The sequence below is a fragment of the Hypomesus nipponensis genome, chromosome 20 (genome assembly GCF_054491055.1).
Source record: "Hypomesus nipponensis isolate SF chromosome 20, ASM5449105v1, whole genome shotgun sequence".
Lineage (NCBI taxonomy): Eukaryota > Metazoa > Chordata > Actinopteri > Osmeriformes > Osmeridae > Hypomesus > Hypomesus nipponensis.
This window is the reverse complement of record NC_140380.1, coordinates 7470497-7491353: the sequence shown is the minus strand read 5'-3', so window position 1 is coordinate 7491353 and position 20857 is coordinate 7470497. Positions and strand designations below refer to the sequence as shown.

Genomic DNA, 20857 nt, shown 5'->3' with positions numbered 1-20857 from the left:
TTTCACTTGTAACACCGGGGGACGGTTTTATTTGCAACGCCGAGTGAGCTTGGGTGGGGGAGAAAGAGACAGAGGCGTCTCGCGTCTCGGTCGTTTCAGCTGCTCAGTCACAAGAGGGGTTCAACGAGGGTGTGATCACAGGCAGGTATGGATGGAACAGGGAGAGGAAGAGAGAGGGGCGACAGAGGAAGGACATGGAGCGGAGAAAGATCATGAAAAAAGGGGAGGAATTAGAGGGGGGGGGCATATACATGGGGAGAGATAGTGTGAGTCAGAGAGAGAGAGAGAGAGAGAGAGAGAGAGAGAGAGAGAGAGAGAGAGAGAGAGAGAGAGAGAGAGAGAGAGAGAGAGAGAGAGAGAGGCAGTAAAAGCGTTCAGGAGGGATCTTTATTTAGGTGAGGACTCAGACTCCAAAGTGGAAGCAGATGGGCCCCTAGTCTGGAATAGTTTCCATTTGAAGTCTTGGGGCTCATGTTTGCTCTCCTCTACGCTCCTGGGCCCGTTCCAGCTCTCTCCAGCGTCAGTTCTGATGCTCAAACAGCAGCTTGGACACACATGAACACACGAAAACAAACACACGCACACATGCACCCTACAACCCTGACCCCCTACTGTGTTTAGGCCTTCTTCCCGGGATGGTGTTGGCACGGTGAGGTCAGCCACGTTCTAGCGGAGGGTGTCTGAACACAGACGGACCCTCCGCAGAGACAGGGCGAGCGTGAGAGGGGAGAAACCCGAGACGTCAACACACAACAACAAGGCGCCCGACTCGACGCCGTTGCTCAACGAGAGGTCAGCTGACACGCTCCGGCTGGAGCGAAAACAGTGAGTCACAAACGAGCGCGTTGCCCGCGGCCGTCCCGGGCCCCCGGACGGCGAGTTGGACCGCGATGCGGACGACAGCGGTGGGAACACACCGCGGCTGGGGATGACCTCACGTGGGTCGAACCCGTCGACGATCGGGGGGGACGGATGACGGACGGTGGGAATCGGAGTTTGATTGTTCGCGTCTGACGTCAGGGCTTCGTGTGTCGGCGCGGGCTTGCTGCATGATCTCAGAGTAAACCAGGAACAGGGGTGTTAATCTAGGAGGAGGAGGAGGAGGAGGAGGAGGAGGGGGAAGACGAAGACCCTCCCAGGCCTTGGCCTCTCCTCTGTGCTTCCACCCTGCAGCTAAACAGCCAAACAGACCTCTATTCTCCCAGCCTCCTCCCAGCCTCGCCCCAGCCTCCTCCCGGCCTCCCTCCCTCCCAGCGCAGGCCCAGGCCCCTGGAGTGCGTGGGGGGGGGGGGGGGGGGGGCGTCTGTTAGACCCTCTGGTGTGGGGGCGGGGGGTGGAACTGTAAAGTGATCTGCGTATGTATTTATAGCGTATTGTAAATACAGATGCAATCAGCGCCTCGCGAGGCTCTCCAAACACACACAGGCCAGGCCATGAGTGATAGTCTGGGAGGTTTGCCTCTCTGAAACACACACACACACACACACACACACATACACACATGCTCTAGCATGCACACACACTACATACATCTTATGTATAAACATACCCACATGTAACCAAGCTGCGTCGGTCGAACTCGCTCCTCAGTGGAAACGACGCCCACCCACAATCTTTTTGGTGGATGAAGCTGGCTAAATCACGTTTCACACAGAATGCAAGGGCAGTGTCTAATGTCATTAAGTTATGGGTTCTGTTCGTTATCGTGCCTGTTCGTGTACAGTGGCTGTTTTGGTCTCCCCTCTGTTTTTAGCGTCGCACAGTTCTGTGAGTGCTCGTCATCCATCCATGAACGTGTTTCGCTCCCTGTGCGGAAGCAGACACAGGCATAGTGGCAGGCCAACAGGGAGTCGCTGAAACCAACCGTCTTCACAACTTCAATGGCATTCTTCAAAACTCTGTCCTCAGAAAACCAGGTCCCAGTTTCTACATCTGGGGTCAAAGGTGAGACCAGGCCCAAAAGGGTTCAGATAAGGGTCAGATAAGGGTCAGATAGGGGGCTACGCAGGGGCCAGACCGGGTCCATCTTGGGACCAGCCAAACCTAGACTTCTCTTGTGAGGAAATCGTGTGAGAGTTTACGTTGAGACAGATTTACTACGCTGATGTGTTTGTGCTTGTGGTGATTTGCTACCATTGACTGTGATGCTAAGACCATGCTGACATGGGATTGGCCCCCTACTAGAATACCTTGACTGTAACTCATTCCTACTGTGCAGTGCATTATCAAGTCTGTTTTGGAACACAGAAAATAGTACATTCCAGAAATTCACAATGTAAGGTGTACCGACGGATGTTTCACAGAAGAAATACACGTGAAGTGTTCAGCTCAATTGTGTGTAATTGATAGAATTCTCTGCCACTCTGGGGGCTCCGACCCCAACACCTTCAGTCCAGATGAGCAGTTTCAGTTCAGCGCCCCACCGGTCCCCCAACGACACGACTGGAATTTCCTCAACTTCTTCATCACGCCAGTTGATTTAGGCATTCTCTACCTGCAGACGTGTCGGCAGGAATTTGCAGCGAGCGGAAAAATGGCAGAGAGGGGGAAAAACAACAGGGCGAAAAGGCTGACCTCAGAACGTTGGGGTCCCTATCATGAAATGGAATTCTGCTCTCACCCCATCCATCTTAGTCCAACAGGCAGCCTGTGGGATCGTTTTTTTTGTTCTTTTTTTTTGCTCTGTTTTTCCACCCCTCCTCTCGTCCCTCCTTCTTTCTCGTTCTGTCGTTCGCGGGCTGGATGGCCCAACATTGTACAGGTCCTCTTTGCAGAGATCCGCACTGCACTGCCAGGAATCCAGTTCATCTGAACTATGCACACCGCAAAAGGCCTATCCCTTACCACCTGAGTGAGAGAGAGAAAGAGAGAGGTGTGGAGGAGAAGGAGGAGAGAAGGAGGAGGTCGAGAGAGCGAGAGAAAGAGAGAAGTGGTATTGAAAACTGTTGACTGCTGACAATGCAAGCCCCCTGCCAAAACTCCTTGATACTTAATACCGAAGGTGAGGCTCTGGGGTGTTATGAAATGTATTCCCAGAAAGCATCTATAAACCACGTCCACAAACCTCATCTACATATCGTAGCGGATGAAGGCCCTGACCTGTTGTCGAGAGAGACAGACAGACCTGGGAGTCCCCACGCAGTGGTGCACTCGAGGATGTATGAAGATGCAATATCCAGAGTCGAGCTTTTTTTGTATTTTTTCACGGACACGCAGTACACAATACCTTATTGTTCAACACCACTAATCCAAAACGCGTATGATTTAAATACACGTGCTTTTGGAAAAATTCCCCCGTTTCTTTTTTTAGGTAGATGAGTGCGGGACACAACCCAGGAGAGAGACACAGGGACACCCGAACAAGGACGTCACGTGGCTGTGATCTACTTTGCAAAACGAAGCAACTGCAGGGACTCATTCCCATGTAGCCATTTTGCAGACACTCTTATCCAGAGCGACTGACAATCAGTACAGGGACATTCCCCCTGAGGCAAGTAGGGCGAAGTGCCATGGCCAAGGACACAACGTCGTTTTGCACAGCAGGGAATCGAACCGGCAACTTTCTGATTGCTAGCCCGATTCCCTAACCGCTCAGCCACCTGACTCCCTGCAGGGCCACTCGCAGACACGAGCTACGACTGACTTGACACAAAACGGATCCTTGAACATGAACCCGAACAAGGCGCAGGTGATCAAACTCCGAACTGGTGAACAAAACGAAAACAGGTGAAAACGGGACCTTTGGGCGTGGCCTGTGGCGCCCCCTAAGGTCATGTGGGCCATCCTCGGTGTGGGGGTTAGTCATGATGTGGTGGAAAGTCATGGCTTGTTGCATCAATGTGCCCATTTTCAAAACTTTGTACCAAGGAGATCTTGAGTTATTGGGCCAAATACATTACTAGAAAAATAATACGATGAATGCCAACAAACACAATAGGATGCTGACTGAGAAACCCTAAACCACAAATAAATACAACAAGTTAAAACTACAAACTAAACAGCACTGGGTAATAGAAAGGGGATGTACAAAACAACTCGACACAGGAAACACACAAAACAGATGTGATAACAGGTATCATTTTACCCCGACACTAAGGACTGGGCCCTTGTGCATGTTACTAGTCCAGGAGGGAGATGCACTGGAGGGTTCCCGTGACAAACCTGGACACTTTCCAGACGACATTTGTACGTCAAGTTGCCTTCCGCTATAGAAACAGCATCTACACCACCCTATATTTCATTCTTTCTCTCTCACTCTCCATCCCCATCTCCTTCTCAGTTTTTCCCTCTGTTTCTTTCTCGCTCTCTCGCTCTCCTCTTTTCCCTCTCGCTCTCTTTTATCTCCAGCCTCCCCCTTTCTCTCCTCCCCCTCTCCGGCTTTCACTCGCTCCGCAGGCAACTTTTAGCCTGACATGGACCGAAGCCCATACTTCAGGAGGATTACCCAAAATGCATCGGGTGAAATCCGATACCGTGTTTTGTAGAGCACCAAGCCATTGGAGACCAGTGTTGGGAACAGACAAATAAAACTGTCACACAGGAGTACATTTTTCACTCATAGGCACTCTCCCCCCCCCCCTCCTCTGCAGTAGTAATATGTTTCCCTTCATCAGCCAACAGAGAGACTTTTTGTTCTTCCATCGAAAATATAATTGAAGACGACAGTTGCCTTTTAAGCAAGATAAAAGTACCCCCGTGGATTCATCTCTCTCCTATAAAAACAGGGCAGTGGCATGGGTGGGAGTTGGGGGCGATTAGCGAGGGGGAGGGAGAGGAAGATGGAGGAAGGGAGTAGAGAAGGGGTGAGGAGGGTTGGTGGTGGTGGGGGGGAAGTCCTGGCACTGAGGTTGTGGACGGCCCCCTAGACTTCCTGGATGGGACGGGAACTTGGGATTTGGAAGAGGGAGACACCTCCTGATATCGAATGAGACGTGGCTCCTCCAGACTCATCCGTCTTCATCGCTCACGGACCATTAGGCATCAAACCTCAACTTCACGTTCCTATACTCAGTTTATCTGGGCCCACTGTCCAGCAGTGACCTCCTGAACATTCTAGCAAATTCACCTCACCCCTCGTTTCCTGTACATGAACAATCAATCTGTTTCTGTTTCACTTTGATTGGGTAGATTTATTTAGTGGCTGTATACATTTACTCTGTTACACTCCTGCTTTGATTGGGCAGATTGTTTTAGAGCTTTTGATCTCCGTATTGTGGTTTTCAAATCCCCGACATATAACATCAAATAAAACCTTGGCGCAGTTATGAATCATCGAAACCAAACCGAAAAAGTATCAGCCAAAACCGCCATTGTTGAAGCCATCAAACCTCACTGCTTTAATAATTTTCTATAATAGGATCGCCAACTCTCCCGCCAATCTCTCTCTCCCTCTCCTTCGCTCATTATCTCACTCCCTCGCTCTCTCTGCTCAACGGTGGAATTCTAATAGGAGATATTGTGGTTTCAGTGCTCAGCGGTGCTCAAGGAAGCCAAACCACAGTGTCTTTTTCTTCACAGGCACAGCGAGAGACGCCCTGGGAGAGATCGGGGGTCCTTCGGCATCGAGGTGCAATCAGACCCACGAGTGCTTGGCCCAGGACAGCAACAGCTGTGGTGACTCAGCCATTTCAAAGAAAACTCCAAACAGACAATTAATTCTTACCACCTGAAATGATTTACAACATCATTCAATACTCATATCTCACGTTGCCCCGAAAACAAGTAAAAGTCACATTCTATTTTCCCAGATCTATGTCCTTGTTCTAAACTGGCCTAGTTGTACTCCCTAATCAAGACACAGACCCTGTCTGTGTCTTAAGACTGCAAGCTGCCCTGCACTAACATCATAGCTCCAAGCTACAGACAGAAGGGTAAATATCATAACAGAAAAACAAATAAAAACTGGCCATAAAAGGTTGCTTTCATACGATGAGAGCAGCTGGAGAGGGCAAGATAGTCCGTCCCTCCTTTTCAATCCATCGCCACTAACCCAGCTGCTATTCCTTACGTATAACATTTGAAGCACAAACAGATTCACCCTCCATTATTTTCAACTTGTGTCCTACCAGGCTTTGTCCAAATGAGGGTTATCTATGACAGGAAGTGATGTTGGACCTGTCTCTCACAACATCCCCCCTGCTCGGCTGAGGAGACAGGCATCAGAGCACAGACACGTCAGCCTGCTTTGCTTGGAACCGACATATCTGCTTCTCCTATTGGAGCTTCGAGTAATCTTCGACTTAAACACTCCCTAATTCCCCGTTCTGCTTCATCTCCGAGCCCTTCTTCTGCAAAGCTACGAGTTTGCCATGTCCAATAGTAAATGAAATACATTTCTCTTGGAGGGATCCCAGCACTTCCTTCTCCTGCTAGCGTTTCGCTACAGACATGTGGATCAGCTTTAAAGACAGGGAGCAGGGAAGATTCAGTCTGCGGGGAGTCTGGAGACTTTGTGAATCAAATTCTGATCGTTCACATCATCAGCAGTTTACCCTGGGACTTCTGAAATGTTCCATTGAAGTTTCGCTTTTTGCTTGCCGACGCTAATAGATCCATCTTCTTCTACGGTACGGCAGATTGAAAATCAAACTTGAGAAAAAGAGTAGGGGAGGAAATGAAAGGGAGAGATACAGACCGAGCTCGATAGAGATAGAGAGACGGAGAAAGAAACAGAGCGAGAGAAGAAAAGAGACTGACACAGAGAGAGAAGCCTGGCGAAGGAGAGCAAGGAGAGAACACAGAACATCTGACCATCGACAGTTCAGCCTCAACCAAATTCAAATCGCAGTAAATACCGGCGGTATATCCAGCTAAGTCCTGGGAGGCAGGGGCCCCCCCGAGGCAGCCTCTAACTGGGCCCGGTTTGAAGGGCGAGCTGGGGATTTTAAAGTCAGACTTAATCAGAGCAGAGAGAAAGAAGGGGTTCCCATTTAGAGGGAGTGCAGAAAGCTTTCTCTCAGCTTCCATTCAGAGATCTGCCTTTCGTTATCCTATACTCAACCCCTTTTTTACGGCCTGTTATCAGAGGGTATTTATTGCGTCGAGGAATGATAATAATTACCAGGGTAAACCGATGGGGGTGTCGTTGCACTGTTTCTGGAGCACTTAGCGCACGTTCAAACGATAAAACCTTGGAACTTTTTCCAAGGGAGTTTCCTGCCCTGGTTAGGAAGGGGTTGAACACACGCCACACGGAAAACAGAAAAGGTAGGCAGGCGGCCATCTTGGAAATGTCATGGGCGGAACAGGCCCGAGTCTGTGACAGGTGACTTTGAAAGAAGAGAAGCAGATGAACTATGAAAGATAATTAGTCATCTGCTACCATCACACAGTGGATGGTAGGACGTTGGAAATGTAAGAAAAGGAAAAAATAAAATACTGGGGCAATCAACGGTAGGCGTCTACTACTGAAAAACACCGTCTTTTTTTTCCAATTTCATACAACCAGAGACTTTTAAATCGTCAAACTGAAAAAAAAACAAAGCCACTTCTCTTTAGGCTGCAGACAAAAAGCGTCGCTCTGTACTCGCAGGGTGCAATCTCTACTCTTGACTTTTGTTTTTCTTTTGAACGCGACTCAAACAGCCGATACGGTATCAGCGGCCGCAGGCTTCCTCCGCGGACAGTAGGTGGGCCTCCGCGTCTCCCTGCCTCTGCTGATTCTCCCCGTTCTTATTGATGCCATGACCGATGTTAACACGCGTGAGCGCCGGAGCGGCAGAGCTCTCTCCTGTCTCACGCGAAAGGAATGCGGGTTGTACTCGTCCCCGACACATGAAAGCGGAAGACCTGAGATCGTTTTTTTGGGGGGGGTTTTTTGGTCCTCCTTTCCGTTTTATTGAATTTGAAAACCCCGCAGGAGGATAACAGGTCGATCTGTGGACCTGGATTTCCTCGCGGAGGCGCACCTCTGTCAGAAGGGCGAAGCGCGACGTGGTCAGGCCGTCACGAAGGAGCGGCGATCGAACAGGCCCGCTCTCTGTTTGGCCCCGTTTACGACACATCTGGTCAGCGGGGTCTGTTTTACACGACGGCCTTCTCACATTGCACTCCCCCACCCCCACCCCAACCCCACCCCCATCCTAAAGAGAGAAAAAGTGCTTAGAGACGTATCTCTACATCCATCCAACATTAAATCAATATCATATAATAGCTTTCATAGTGGAACATTATAAGACTCCAACCGCTTTTTTTTCCCCTTTTAAAGGCATGGTGGAGTTTTTTTTGTTGTCCTTTTGCTTTTTCCTCTGCGAGTCTGGCTGTTAGTTCAACTGTGTTTTCTTTAGTTGCATATCTACTTTAGCCCTCTGGCTCACTTCTCGACAGGGTGAACGAGGAGAAGAGGGAGTAAGGGCAAAGGTCAAAGAGAGGGAGGAGGAGGAGAGAGAGAAGCAGTAACAGGAGTACTGGGGCGAGGGGGGGGGGGCGAGAGAAAAAGAGAGAGATGGCCGAGAGATACAGCAGATTGATTGAGTGACCAAAGAAGCCTTCCAAGCTTGAAACGTAGAAAAGAACCAGAAAAGCTGGAGAGAAAAAGACAGGGAAGGGAGGAAGGGAGGAAGGGAGGGAGGGCGGGGGAGGGATTGGGGGGAGGAGAGGGGGAGGGGAAAGGGAGTATTGGAGGGAGTTTACAACTTTGCTCTGAAGTCCTCCAAAGCTGCGGTTGACATCCTGACAATCCTCCCAGACGAGAGGCCTGACAGGCAGCCTGGTTTTCGGCGCAGCTCCCCTGCTGACGTCACCACGGAGAGCCTGCAGGGGCCGGGAGCGCCGAGGAAAGAAGGAATAATCCTGGCACCCCTTCACCAGCCTCCTTTGTCTCTCCGCCTTCTCGTTCCTGTGTTCCCCTCCAACTGGGTGCCATCCATGTGAACTCTGAACCCGAGCATAGCAACGACAGCCCATAATAATCAGTCCAAATAAAAGCATTAGTAGGGTAACGGCCAGACTTTATCCCACACCCTTCTTTATGTGTGTGTGTGTGCGCGCGCGTGTGTGTGTGTGTGTGTGTACAGCGAGTGGTTCTTTGAGTGCTGGCCCACATCATCACTGTGGTCCACACCCTCTGGCTGTTTCCCAGTGACCCTACGCTTTACTGCTGGTCTCGCTAAACGTCCACATGTCCAACTTTTGTGCGTTCGTTCTCCCCGCCCGTCACCCTCAAACACTTGTTACGCCGCCGCTAATATCTCAAAGTTGATTGATGAACCTGAACGATCCAAAACTCCATCATTTGCGTTGATACATAGTGCCGATTCGTGGAGACATTCCTCAAGAAAGACCATGAAAAAAGACAAATAGAGCTTAATTTATTTGCATAAGTTGACCTTTGTGCCTTTGTTGAAAAAGTGCTTTACTGTAAATCGTTATTATTGAAAAATCTTATTATTTCACATAATTTCTGGAAACTCAGAACGCTGAACTTTTGTTTGGGGTCACTTCAACACACAGAACTGATTAGATTTGTTTCAAACCAAGCCCAAACAAACCTGCACACGTTGTACGAGAGACAGAAATAGATGCATTGGCTCAAACTGAACATTTCTTGTTGACGTCAAACCAGTAATAGCAGCTTGGAGACAGTGTCAGAGTGTAAGAAGCAGGTCTCTATAGGTGGCTGTGATTCACTGCCTCCTCTTCACTCTATCTCTCCTTCGCTCCTCTAACCCAAGTTTGTGTGTGACTGAGAGAGAGAGAGAGAGAGAGAGAGAGAGAGAGAGAGAGAGAGAGAGAGAGAGAGAAAGAGTGAAACAGTGAAACATTCAGTTTTCATGTACAGTAAGTTTGTGCGTGAGACAGTGTGTAGGAGTGTGTGTGTGTTTGTGTGTAGGAGAGAGAAAGTGTGTGTGCATGTCAGCGAGAGAGAAAGTGTGTTAGGCATGTGTGTGAGACAGAGAGAGAGAGAGAGAGAGAGAGAGAGAGAGAGAGAGAGAGAGAGAGAGAGAGAGAGAGAGAGAGAGAGAGACACACACACAGAGAGTGTGTGTGACACAGCGAGGGCAGTCCTGTGAGGCTGGGTCAGCCCAAATGAGAACCAGGCTCACTCAGGCTCAGCTGGCTCCTTTCTCCTGTCACTTTTTCACCGTTGCTTCTTTTTCTCGAACCGCAAGGAAAAAAGGAAAAAGTGAAAAAGTGAAAGCTCACTAAAAATAGTTAGTCAGAGCCTGAGCCAGACAGTGTCTGCGACTGCTTTCCATCCTCCTGTTCTTTTAGTCACGCAAGGAGCATGGGCAGAAGAGCTCGTCACACAGAGTAGGAAGACGCTCCGCAAAGTACACAACACACCTCGAAATATGACCCTAGGGGGACCAAAAAGAAGCATGTGTATGTATGTGTCTGTGTGTGCGTGTGTGTCCGTGTGTGTGTGTGTCTGTGTGTGTGTGTAAGGTATTGGAGGTTGTGTGAACTAGAACTGGATACTAGACCCCCTTCTAAGTTGAACCCCCTCCCTCCCCCACACACACACACACACACCCTAACCCCACACCCTAACCCCACTTTAGGAACATAAATGTGTAAACGTCGACGCGCTACTCTTGTTTGCCGCCGTCATGCTTTCAATTCTCACCTCTCCTCTATGTGGCTCGAGGGGGAAGACGGCGCTTCGTGATTGGACGCTTTGGCGAGAGGAGATAGACAGTCCCAGGAATGACTGGAGGGCTTGATAAGTTGCAGAATGGGTTGGAGGGGGGATGGCGGGAGGAGATACAAACCTGGGTACGTGATTGAAGCTGAAAGGAAACAGGTGTTCGGGTGGTCACAAAGCTTCTGGCCATGCCTAATCTGCACATTCGCCGATTGTAACGATGCTTGTGTGCGTTAGCACGTGTGTGTGTGTGAATCAGATGGCAGGGAGTCAGATGGCTGAGCGGTGAGGGAATCGGGCTTGTAATCAGACGGTTGCCGGATCCATTCCCCGCCGTGCCAAATGACGTTGTGTCCTTGGGCAAGGCACTTCTCCCTACTTGCCTCGGGGGGGAATGTCCCTGTACTTACTGTAAGTCGCTCTGGATAAGAGCGTCTGCTAAATGATTAAATGTAAATGCAATGTGTGTGTGTGTGACAGAGATCTGTGCGTGTCGTGAGCAGCACACTGAGGTGGAGGAGTTGTCTACATAAAGTAGAAGAAAGGGAGATGCGGATGGAGTGAAGGTCATTTAAGAGTGCTGTTCTATGATAACAGATAGTTTTATGCTCTTTTTACTGTCCCCTCACAGCCAACGGAGGTGAACTAACCCAGCTCCACTGAACGAGATGGGATCGAGAGAGATGTGGCGTCGAAACGTTCCCGTGTCGTGTTTTCCATCGCATTAGTGCTGTGAGTCAAAAACGTAGATAATCTCTGGCATTCAGCCCTTGAAATAACAAAGCCGATGTTTACCCAGACGCGGGTTCTAGAAGCAAACTACAAAAGAATAACTACCGAGCAAATTCTTCGAATTTCGACTTTGCATCATAATCTGATCTCTCCAAAGAGAAATGTGCAAGAAGAGGAAGTTCTGTGTCGGATTGTCCGGGCCAAACGGCCCGAGGGATATCTTTCAGGTGCTTACACAGTCTTATCCCGTCTCTGAAACGACTGCAAGCTCAAACAATAATGGTTGTTCCGTGTATCCGGTCATGGTTGCTAGGCGCCACGTGACTGCTGTGTAACACACAGAGAGAGAGAGAGAGAGAGAGAGAGAGAGAGAGAGAGAGAGAGAGAGAGAGAGAGAGAGAGAGACGCTCTTATCCAGAGTGACTTACAGTAAGTACAGGGACATTCCCCCCGAGGCAAGTAGGGTAAAGTGCCTCGCCCAAGGACACAACATCATTTGGCACAGCCGGAAATTGAACCAGCGACCTTCTGATTCCCTAACCGCTCAGCCACCTGACTCCCGAGTTGTTAGAAGATGGCGTGGAGCACCTACGCAGTTCCTCATTAAAGTGTCCAGACGGAGCCTTTGCTCCTTCGCTCAGAGTTAACAGTTCAAACGCGTCCCGAAACGAAAACGGAAGGGAGATAAAGAGGAAGAATGAAGAGAGGATGAGGGAGAGGGGGCAGGAGGGGGAGGAGGGGAGGGGGGAGCGGCAAAGAGGGAGGAATACTTTTGATAATGAAGTTGGGGAGGAGAGGGAAAAAGGAGGTAGGAAGGAGGAGGGAATAGAGAGAAGGTGGCGGGGGAGGGGGGAGGGTGAGGTCAGAGCGAAAAAGGAGGTTGAACAGAGAAAAGGCAGGCTGATAAAAAAAAAACTAAACGAGGCTTCAAGGTTGCAATTAAGACACAGCAGCTATTTTCAGCACAGCTTCTCTCTCGTTTTTCAACCTCTGGCTTTCTCTCTCACGCTCAAAGCCTCATCTGAGATGGCGTGCTGTAGCAGCCAACCAGGTATCACGGCCCGCACCGCAACCTTAATGAGCACAACATTTAGACTATGAACGTTTTGGTTTATAAGTCTTAATCAGGGCTAGGCATGGCCCCAAACCTCAAACACTGCATACAGACACACACACGGTAGCCTAAGTGAGAATGTAAAGTCCCCAGTAACACGGTAAGCCAAACCTACTGCAATGTTTAGAGGCTTAAACGTCCTAGTTGAACTACAAATAGCCTTGAGCAATGAGGATGCAAACAAGGTATTTTGCGGGGTGCGCTTTTTTGGAATGTTTTCTCATGGAAGGTTCTGGCATTTCGGGAGGAGAGTGAGACTTATCAAGCTGCGTAATTACAAGACTGCCATACATGGCGTTTCGGCTCCAAACTCTTAAAGGCCCAACGGTTCCCTTTAACGCCGCTGACATGCTAACGATTAAAAAAGGAAAGCAGCAGATTCCAAAAACTGTCAGGGAGAGAGTTCCTTTTCTTGACAAATGAAGGCTAAATGGAAATTCCAGACTCGTACTCCGTGGCAAACGTTTAAACGGTAATAAATTTCAATCTTACACTTGGGTCCGTGGTGCGGAGCCGGAGCCAGAAGGGCCTTTTTTTCCTTGTTTATTTTTTCGTGATCTTGGTTTCAAGGGAGATTGGACTGACACTTAAACTGACCATCTATGATGTATGCTGTGTACCATTCGTCTGAGGGGATGTAAAAAAACGTTGAAACATACGGTAAACAAGGCCTTGTAACCGTCCAGGTCCACGCCCTAACGAAACAAACTTGAATACAGCTTACTTCCCTCCGCTCAAAGTGACCATGCTTGTGTATTGTAGCAGTGTGAGACAAAGGAAGTCAGACTAAAACAGTAGTGTCTCTTCTGTGATCCGGTATATACTATGTTTTTGCATGTGGAAGTAGGTCTAGACCACAAAGTCATTAAGGCTTTGTGTTAAATTGGACAACTGGGTCAAACCTTTGGGCTGTGGTTGTAGCTAGGGGTACGCAGGGGCTGGGGTTAGGACCAGGGCTGGATCTTGGACTAGGGCTGGGGGGCAAGGTTGTGGTCAGGTCCTTTGGCTGGGACTAGGGCTGCATCTATCCCCAGGGCTGAGTCTTGTAGTAAGGCTAGGGCCGGAGATGGGGCTGCGGGCTGGGGGTTGAGGTCGCAGTCAGGCCTATGGCTAGGGCTGGGAACCGAATTGAGGCTGTGGCCGTGACTAGGGGAAGGACGAATGCCGCAGCAGGGCCTAGGCCTAGGGCTAGGGCTGGGGTGTAGACCAGGAAGAGCAGCCCAGGGAGGAAAGACCATGTACACAGCTGTGTGTTGAGGTCGATGTGAGCGAGGGGCCAGCACGCACATAGCACGCATATTGTTTTTATTGTTACCTTAGACATATACGACGACCTGTCAGGATTTGGAACGGCTCCCCCTTCTTACTCACTGCAAAAGCTATGTTGAACACACATGTTGTACACATACACACACAAGACAAGGCCAGTGAAACGGCTCGATTCCCACACTACGATGACCTTGACTGTTAGGGAGGAGGATTCCTGCACAACAAACTACGGCTGATCATTCGCAAACTCAACTTTTCCTCGACCCCGTTCGCCCGCGGTCGTTCTCTTTGTGGAAAGGGTTGAGGTTGGACCCTCATTTTTGTTCCCCCAACATAGTCCACCGGTGAACGCGTAGCCATCTCCACGTTGGAGAAGAAAACTGGCACCAAATACTCAAATGTGTCAAAACAAGTTCGCTCTTCATTCCTGCTCCCCGATAACAACAAATTGCCAGACCTATATTGTGGCCTTTCGTTTACAACCTCCACCCTTCGCCCATAGCCTCTCGCATCTGCTCCGACCCAGCAAGAGAGGACGCCGGGGTAACGGCTCGCAGACTTCTGTATGATGACCAAATGAGGCAGAAATCCTGCCGCAGCTAAGCAAACACGTCTGTTCTCCATATGAGACAAACAAAAATCTAACTCCTCGGCCGCCAGTGCGAGCACTTCGACATCGAACACGCTGTAATCCCTCGATCCGTTTGTCTGGCCTACCGGAAGGCTCTGCTCCATCGAGTGCAGTTCAAATGGGATGAACCCTCGCAAACCAAAACCCTTATCTCGAAGCGATGAGGGTTTAGGTTATAGGTGCTGATCTGTGGGCATCTGTGAAGCCCTCTTTGATATTGGTCGTAAAAAGGGCTATTGGTTCAAAGGAGATTTGATCAAAGGTATCACATGACTTACCCACATTGCTGTTTCAACTCCAGGTAGAGGGTATCTAACCCTGTTGGATGGGCTGAACTCTCTCCTGATTAAAATCATGTCATGACTTCAGGCTAATTAAGACTCCTTTTCCCTCCCCCTGTGTGTGGGTATGTGTAGTCATAGTAGCTGATCATGACCTTGTTACTGTTATCATGTTCACCTGTTGCTTGGTCTCTCCATTTAAATCCTCATTGCCAGATTATTTTGCAGGACTCATTCAGCCCTGTTGGGGTCTGACTACAGATTTCTGGATTATTCAGTGGAGTATCCTGGAGTATGTCATTTATTTGCCCATGTCTTGGGGTTAACTCAGAGCTTTTTTTTTTTGTTGTTGCTTTTTCCCACTGTGGATTTCTTGTTTTGGTATTCCTGGAGACCTGATTAAAGAACTCTTCCTTTTGTCGTCCTCTGTGTGTGATTCCTACCACAGATCCTGTTCCACTCACTTGCCCATGTAATTCCTATTATCCTTGTAATTATACCTTAGGGTACCAATCTATTGGTTTCACTGTCTTAACTAAGTATTTGGAAATTGTTTTTTTTCACAAGGTCTGGTCCAGCAGCTACCTCTTCTTGAGAGCCAGATGGAGGCTTTGAGGATGTCAGGCCCCTAGTTTTCTGGCCCCGTGCCCCCAGAAAGGCCGCTCCCGTTCCAATCCTGGACACAACCCAGCCCCCCCCCCCCCCCCGGATAATAGCCTTTTAATGAAGGAACGAATCTGACTCTGGCTCAGCAGAGTTACCGTTGAAAGCCCAGATGACTGGGACATTGTTGCGCTTTAATTGCTTTTTAATTCGCCAATCCAAGGACTTTTGGTTTCCAATCCGAAATGCAGAAAACACAAGACAGAGACAGAGAAAGAGGAGCAGACTCCAGTTTGTCAAAAGAGATCAGTAGGAATTTATTTGCTTTTTAAATATATGTACAGTTGGTTTCTGCCCGCGGTTCTGCCTCGAGGTCCTGGCACAAGTCTCAGAGCGGACTCCAAAACGGAGGCCTTCCAACCCCCTCGGGCGTGACGTCGTCGACCAGATCATGTCGTGGCCAGTCGGTTCTGAACGAGAGGTTACAGTACGGGGGTTTGGTTGGGAGTAACTCGAGCAGAACCAGGGCCACCTTGGCACGGGAGCGGCGGTTGGGTCTCCTGTCCCGTCGCGCCCGTTAAGCAGCAGACGCCAGAGTCCCGACCTTCCACTGAAGACATCCAAAACACAGCGATCACCTCCACAGATCCACGAACGAAGCAGGACCATTGGGAATCAAAAGGACAGTGCATCCAGGGAAAAGACAGGGCTGGTTTAAAGCTTGAACCTCTCTGGCTCGCAACTGGAGCAGATGTCCAGGACCAGACCCAAACAATGGGAGCAGAGAGAGGACAATGTCGATGGGATAAACACATGGAACCCTGGACACAGCTTGCCACCTCCGTACAAGAGAGAGAAAGAGACCTAAACATTTGTTAAATGCTGTCAAACAAACCCAAAACAGAACAACGATGTAATAATTCGACAATTGTGTTTTTGTGCTATTCTGGTTGGACTGCGACTTTAATGAAATGAATCTAAGTGAGTTCTCACAAGGCAGAGGACGACGGCGATGATGGAGATGATGGAGATGATGATGACGTGGACTTTTTCAGGCAGCCCGGAAGCACTTCATTGAAAGACACAGAGGTGATCTATACATTGACATCTCCCTGAACGCCAGAGGGACTCAGTTGTTTAGGACAGTTCAACTTTTGGGGACAGGATTAAGAAAAACACTGAACAGGCAGGGACTGCTGCTTTCTTTGCGGTCGAACCGGACCATTACCACATCATTTGGGTTGGGGGGGGGGGGATTTTGGAAGATCTACCATTTGACAAAAAGTTTTACCAAAACAATCCAGCCTAGTCTAGCGTTTCACAAACGTTCGGTGCCAGGAAGCGGTAAGGCATGCTTTCCTCTTTTTCCTCTCGGGAACATGGCCATGACTAACTACAGTACCGCCTGATTAAGCTAACGCTCTCTTTGGCCCACCAGACAGAGAGAGAGAGAGAGAGAGAGAGAGAGAGAGAGAGAGAGACAGAGAGAGAGAGAGAGAGAGAGACAGAGAGAGACAGAGAGACAGACACACGGAGAGAGAGAGAGAGAGAGAGGGGGGGGAGAGAGAGAGAGAGAGAGAGAGAGAGAGAGAGAGAGAGAGAGAGAGAGAGAGAGAGAGAGAGAAGAGAGAGAGAGAGAGCATACTCCGAAACTGTGCCACAGCGGCAGCTGGTCTGAGCCGTCTGTGCCGTGATTTAGATTCATTTGTGTGTAAAAAAAAAAAAAAAAAAAAAAAAAAAAAACGTTAAATAGCATTTATTTTGTATTAAGTCGATACGTAACCAACTGGAAGCCGTTTCTGTTCCAGGCTCAGGTTTGAGAGAGCGCTGGCCTAGTGAAAGCTGAACATGTTTTCCTGCCATCCTTGTGGACAGCAGTTCCTCTTTTTTATATATATATATATATATATATAAATAATGAGCAAAACAGGAAAATGTCCCCTTCGCCCACATCAGAACAGGCACAATGAAAAACACAGAAGAGGCCCTATAACCAAACGGCAAAAGCCACTTACATACCATCGCTAAAATACGTACTAATATACATATATGCACATACATTGGAATCCGGGTCTCACCTTGTGAGATAATGGCATTAACATGTCAAAAATCATAAAACAATATAGAATCATAAAGAAATAACAACAAAAACAAACAAACCACCAAAGTGGCCTCTGTAAAAGAAACAATGATCTCAACCCCCTTTTCCACTGTGCAATCATTGGCTATTTTAGAGTCTTTTTTTTTTTACACTTTGTCCATGGGGATCTAGAAAAGTGGTGACGAGAACCGTTTTGAAAAGCAGCAGCCGTAGTATGAGTTTAAACAGAGGTGGCACAGAGTCCACAGCATGAGGACCGACTGAAACCTTTAGCTCTCTGGCCAGCCAGTGAGGGACAAGAAAACATCACATTTATCTATAGACTTTGACTACTGAGGCTACTCTTGACTGCAGGGTGTGTGCGTGTGTGTCCAGCTTAGAGAGCATATCTCTTTTCACACACCCTGTGGTAGTTCTCAGAGAGCCCTGCGTCATACCGGGGCATGGCGTAGCAGAGGGGTGGGGGGAGGGGGAGGTCATTCCCCCCCCACACACACACACACACCCCCCCCCACACCCCCCCCCCCCGTTCCTTTTTCTACACACATACATGCTCCACCTCTGCACTGCCTGACAGGGACAAGGCCCCGGTCCCCAAAACAGAGGAAGGTGTCGCTCGTCGCACAGCGACATCGAATCCAAAGTGTCCCTCGAAATGTTTTAGGCACTGACGAGGTCGGGGGGGAGGGGGGGGGGGGTTGCGGGGTTGGGGGGGGGGGGGGGGGCAGGGGGGGGATATCCATCCATGATCAACCCACCCCCCTTCGTGGACAACGTGTGAAAATCTCTCCGCCGGTGGGGAAAACAATAGTACGTCGCTTTGTTTCGGGGAAACGGGTCCTAAAATCCTGGGTTACGTCCCCGTCCCCCCGTCCCCCCCTGGGGAGGCGCGGCTGCGCTTTTCAGATCCTCATCTCGTGCTCCGGACTCTGGTCCAAGGACGGCTCCCGAGTGCTGATCATGGACGCCGAGGGGCCCTGGTTGACCCCAAAGGGCGACACGGCCGGCGAGCGCGCGGCCAGGGGCGACAGGGAGGGCGAGAAGCTGGGGGACATGGCCGCCGACGAGATGGAGCCCTCGTGGCTGATGGGGGACCTCCGCAGCGTGGCCAGGTGGGGGAACGTCCGTCCGATGACGGGCACCTTGGGGGGCACGGACATGGCGCCCGGGTGGGCCACGGCCGTGATGAGGGGCGGCGGGTCGATGCGGGGCTTGGGGTCCGTCTTGGCCTTGGGCTGGAAGGGCTGCCGGGGGTTGGGGCCCTGCTGGGCCGTCTCGTCCTTGAGCCGGGCGATCTCGGTGAACACGTTGGCCAGCGGCTGGAACTGCGGGCACCAGTTGAGGAGGTAGTCCCAGTTGTAGCTGCCCCGCAGCTCCTCGTCGCTGGCCACGATGGCCGTGAGGGAGCCGTCCACGTGGGGCTTCCCGTCCTCGGGAAAGGCGTAGTCCTTGGGGTGGGAGATGTTGAGGCCTCGGCCCACGCCCAGGTAGCCGCCGCCCTCGTCACGGTAGACGGGGAGCTGACCGGAGAGCAGGGTCCCGCTCACGCTGCCCCCGAGCTTCTTCCCCTTGAACCAGGCGCTGCCCTCGAGGGCAGCCGGCTCGCAGGAGATGTCGGAGAGCTGGTCGGCGTCCTGCTGGATGCCCGAGTCGGGCCCGCGGGCCGAGATGTGCTCCTGCATGGACGAGGTGATGGAGGCCACGCGGGGGTACTCGTTGATCATCCGGATCTCGTCGTCCTCCGCCGCCTCGGCCGAGCCCCGTCCGCTGGAGTGCGACGGGTCCAGGGAGCCGCCGCGGGTGTACGGCCCGCCCCCCGCCCCGCCCTGGTCGGCCACGTAGCCCGGCAGCGCCTGGTGGTAGATGCGCTCGCCTCCCCCCGCGCCGGGTTTGGACGGGTCCAGTTTCTGGAGGGCGGTACCGGACGCGGTCCGGTTCCCCGCCTCCTGGCTCTTCTTCCGCCGCCGGGACTTGACCAGGAACACCACGATGGCCATGACCACCAGCAGCACAATCACCCCCAGCGACACGGCGATGATGCTGACCAGCAGGACGTTGACGTCGGGCGCCAGGCCAAAGCCCGTGTTGGTCACGTCGATGGTCAGCTGGGCCTTGGTGACCCGCGACGTTTCCAGGGGACTGTGGGCTGTCACGTCCAGGGTCATGACCCGGGCCTCTCGCTTGGCCCTGCCCGACCCTCCGGCGCCGCCGCCGCCCGAGCCGTCCACCTTGAGAAGGATGTCCCCCGTGGTTTTGTTGACGTCGAAGTAAGGGGAAGGCCCGGCGAGGGAGTAGAGGATGATACCGTCCACGCCGCCGTCCTCGTCGCTCGCCTGCACCCGCCCGATGCTCTGGCCCTTCCTCGCCCCCTCGGGCACCTCGAAGGAGAACTCGGGCGAGGCGAAGAGCGGGTCATACTCGTCCTCGCCCGTCACGTACACCTGCACCGTCACCGTCGCCGAGTGGTTGCCGGCGTCCGTCGCCAGCGCCACAAAGTTGAAGGAGTTGACCTTCTCAAAGTCGAAGCTCGCCCTGGCTCGGACCTCGCCGGAGATGCGGTCCACGGCAAAGGCCTCCTTCCCCGGCCCCGGGCGCTCCAGCAGGGAGTACCTCAGCTGGCCGAACACCCCGGTGTCGTGGTCGATGGCGTGGAGGACGGTCACGGCGGTGTTCACCGGCTGGTTCTCCTTGATGCTGGCCGTCAGGGTCTCCACGGGGAAGAAGGGCCGGTTGTCGTTGACGTCCTTCACCTCCACGGCGACCGGGGCCAGGGCGAAGTGGCCCTGGCCGTCCGAGGCCTGGATGATGACCACGTGAGAGGGCTGGTGCTCGCGGTCGAGGGCCCTCTGAAGGCGGAGTGCTCCGCTCCACTGGTCCACGGTGAACAGGTGCAGCTCGTCCCCGGAGCTGATGGAATACTGGACCTCGGCGTTGGGCGCCGAGTCCGGGTCTGGGTTGGGAGACAGGAGATTGAAATCAATATGCGGCAATGAAAGATATTTCATGAACAGAGGACGGGGGGAAAGCAAGAGATAGAAATAGGAGAGAGGCACCTGTGGCTGTGAGTCGGAGGATCTCGGTTCCAGCCGCCGCTCCCTCGCTCAGGGACACGCTGTACTCCGCCCGGCTGAACGCCGGCGGGTTGTCGTTGACGTCTCCGACGGTGATGACCGCGGCGACGCTGGAACTCCGCTGGGGGACACCGCGGTCCGACACGACGACGGTGAGGTTGTAAACGGGCGTGGCTTCAAAGTCCAGCCCCTCGGCCAATACTAAGGTTCCCACGGTCTGGAAGCCGCGGCCCTCCAGGAAGCGCACGCTGCTCTCGATCTGGAACGCGTTGCCGCCGTTGCCGCTGGCGATGGCGAAGTCGAAGCCACAGTTTTCCCTAGAGAGGTCGGCGTCGAAGGCCTCCAGGGTCAAGATGGTCGCCCCGGCGATAGTATCCTCAGAGACGGTGGCCCTGGAATCAGAACGACGACGTGAAGTCAATCTCAAGAATGAAGGAAACAAAAATTCCATGCATTCTGATTGGAGGAGA

The 20857-nt window shown here is 51.5% G+C and overlaps 1 protein-coding gene across 1 annotated transcript in view; it reads right to left on the bottom strand.

Moving 5' to 3' along the window:
- Positions 1-18062: 18062 nt before the first annotated feature.
- dchs1b (dachsous cadherin-related 1b) overlaps positions 18063-20857 on the bottom strand; it is an 84043-nt gene continuing 81248 nt past the window's right edge. The window contains exons 28-29 of the mRNA XM_084683913.1: positions 20370-20779; positions 18063-20266 (exon numbers count right to left, since the gene is read on the bottom strand). Coding sequence (XP_084540039.1) covers positions 18219-20266; positions 20370-20779 — 2458 coding nt within the window. The 3' untranslated portion in view covers positions 18063-18218. The remainder of the gene's footprint in view (positions 20267-20369; positions 20780-20857) is intronic.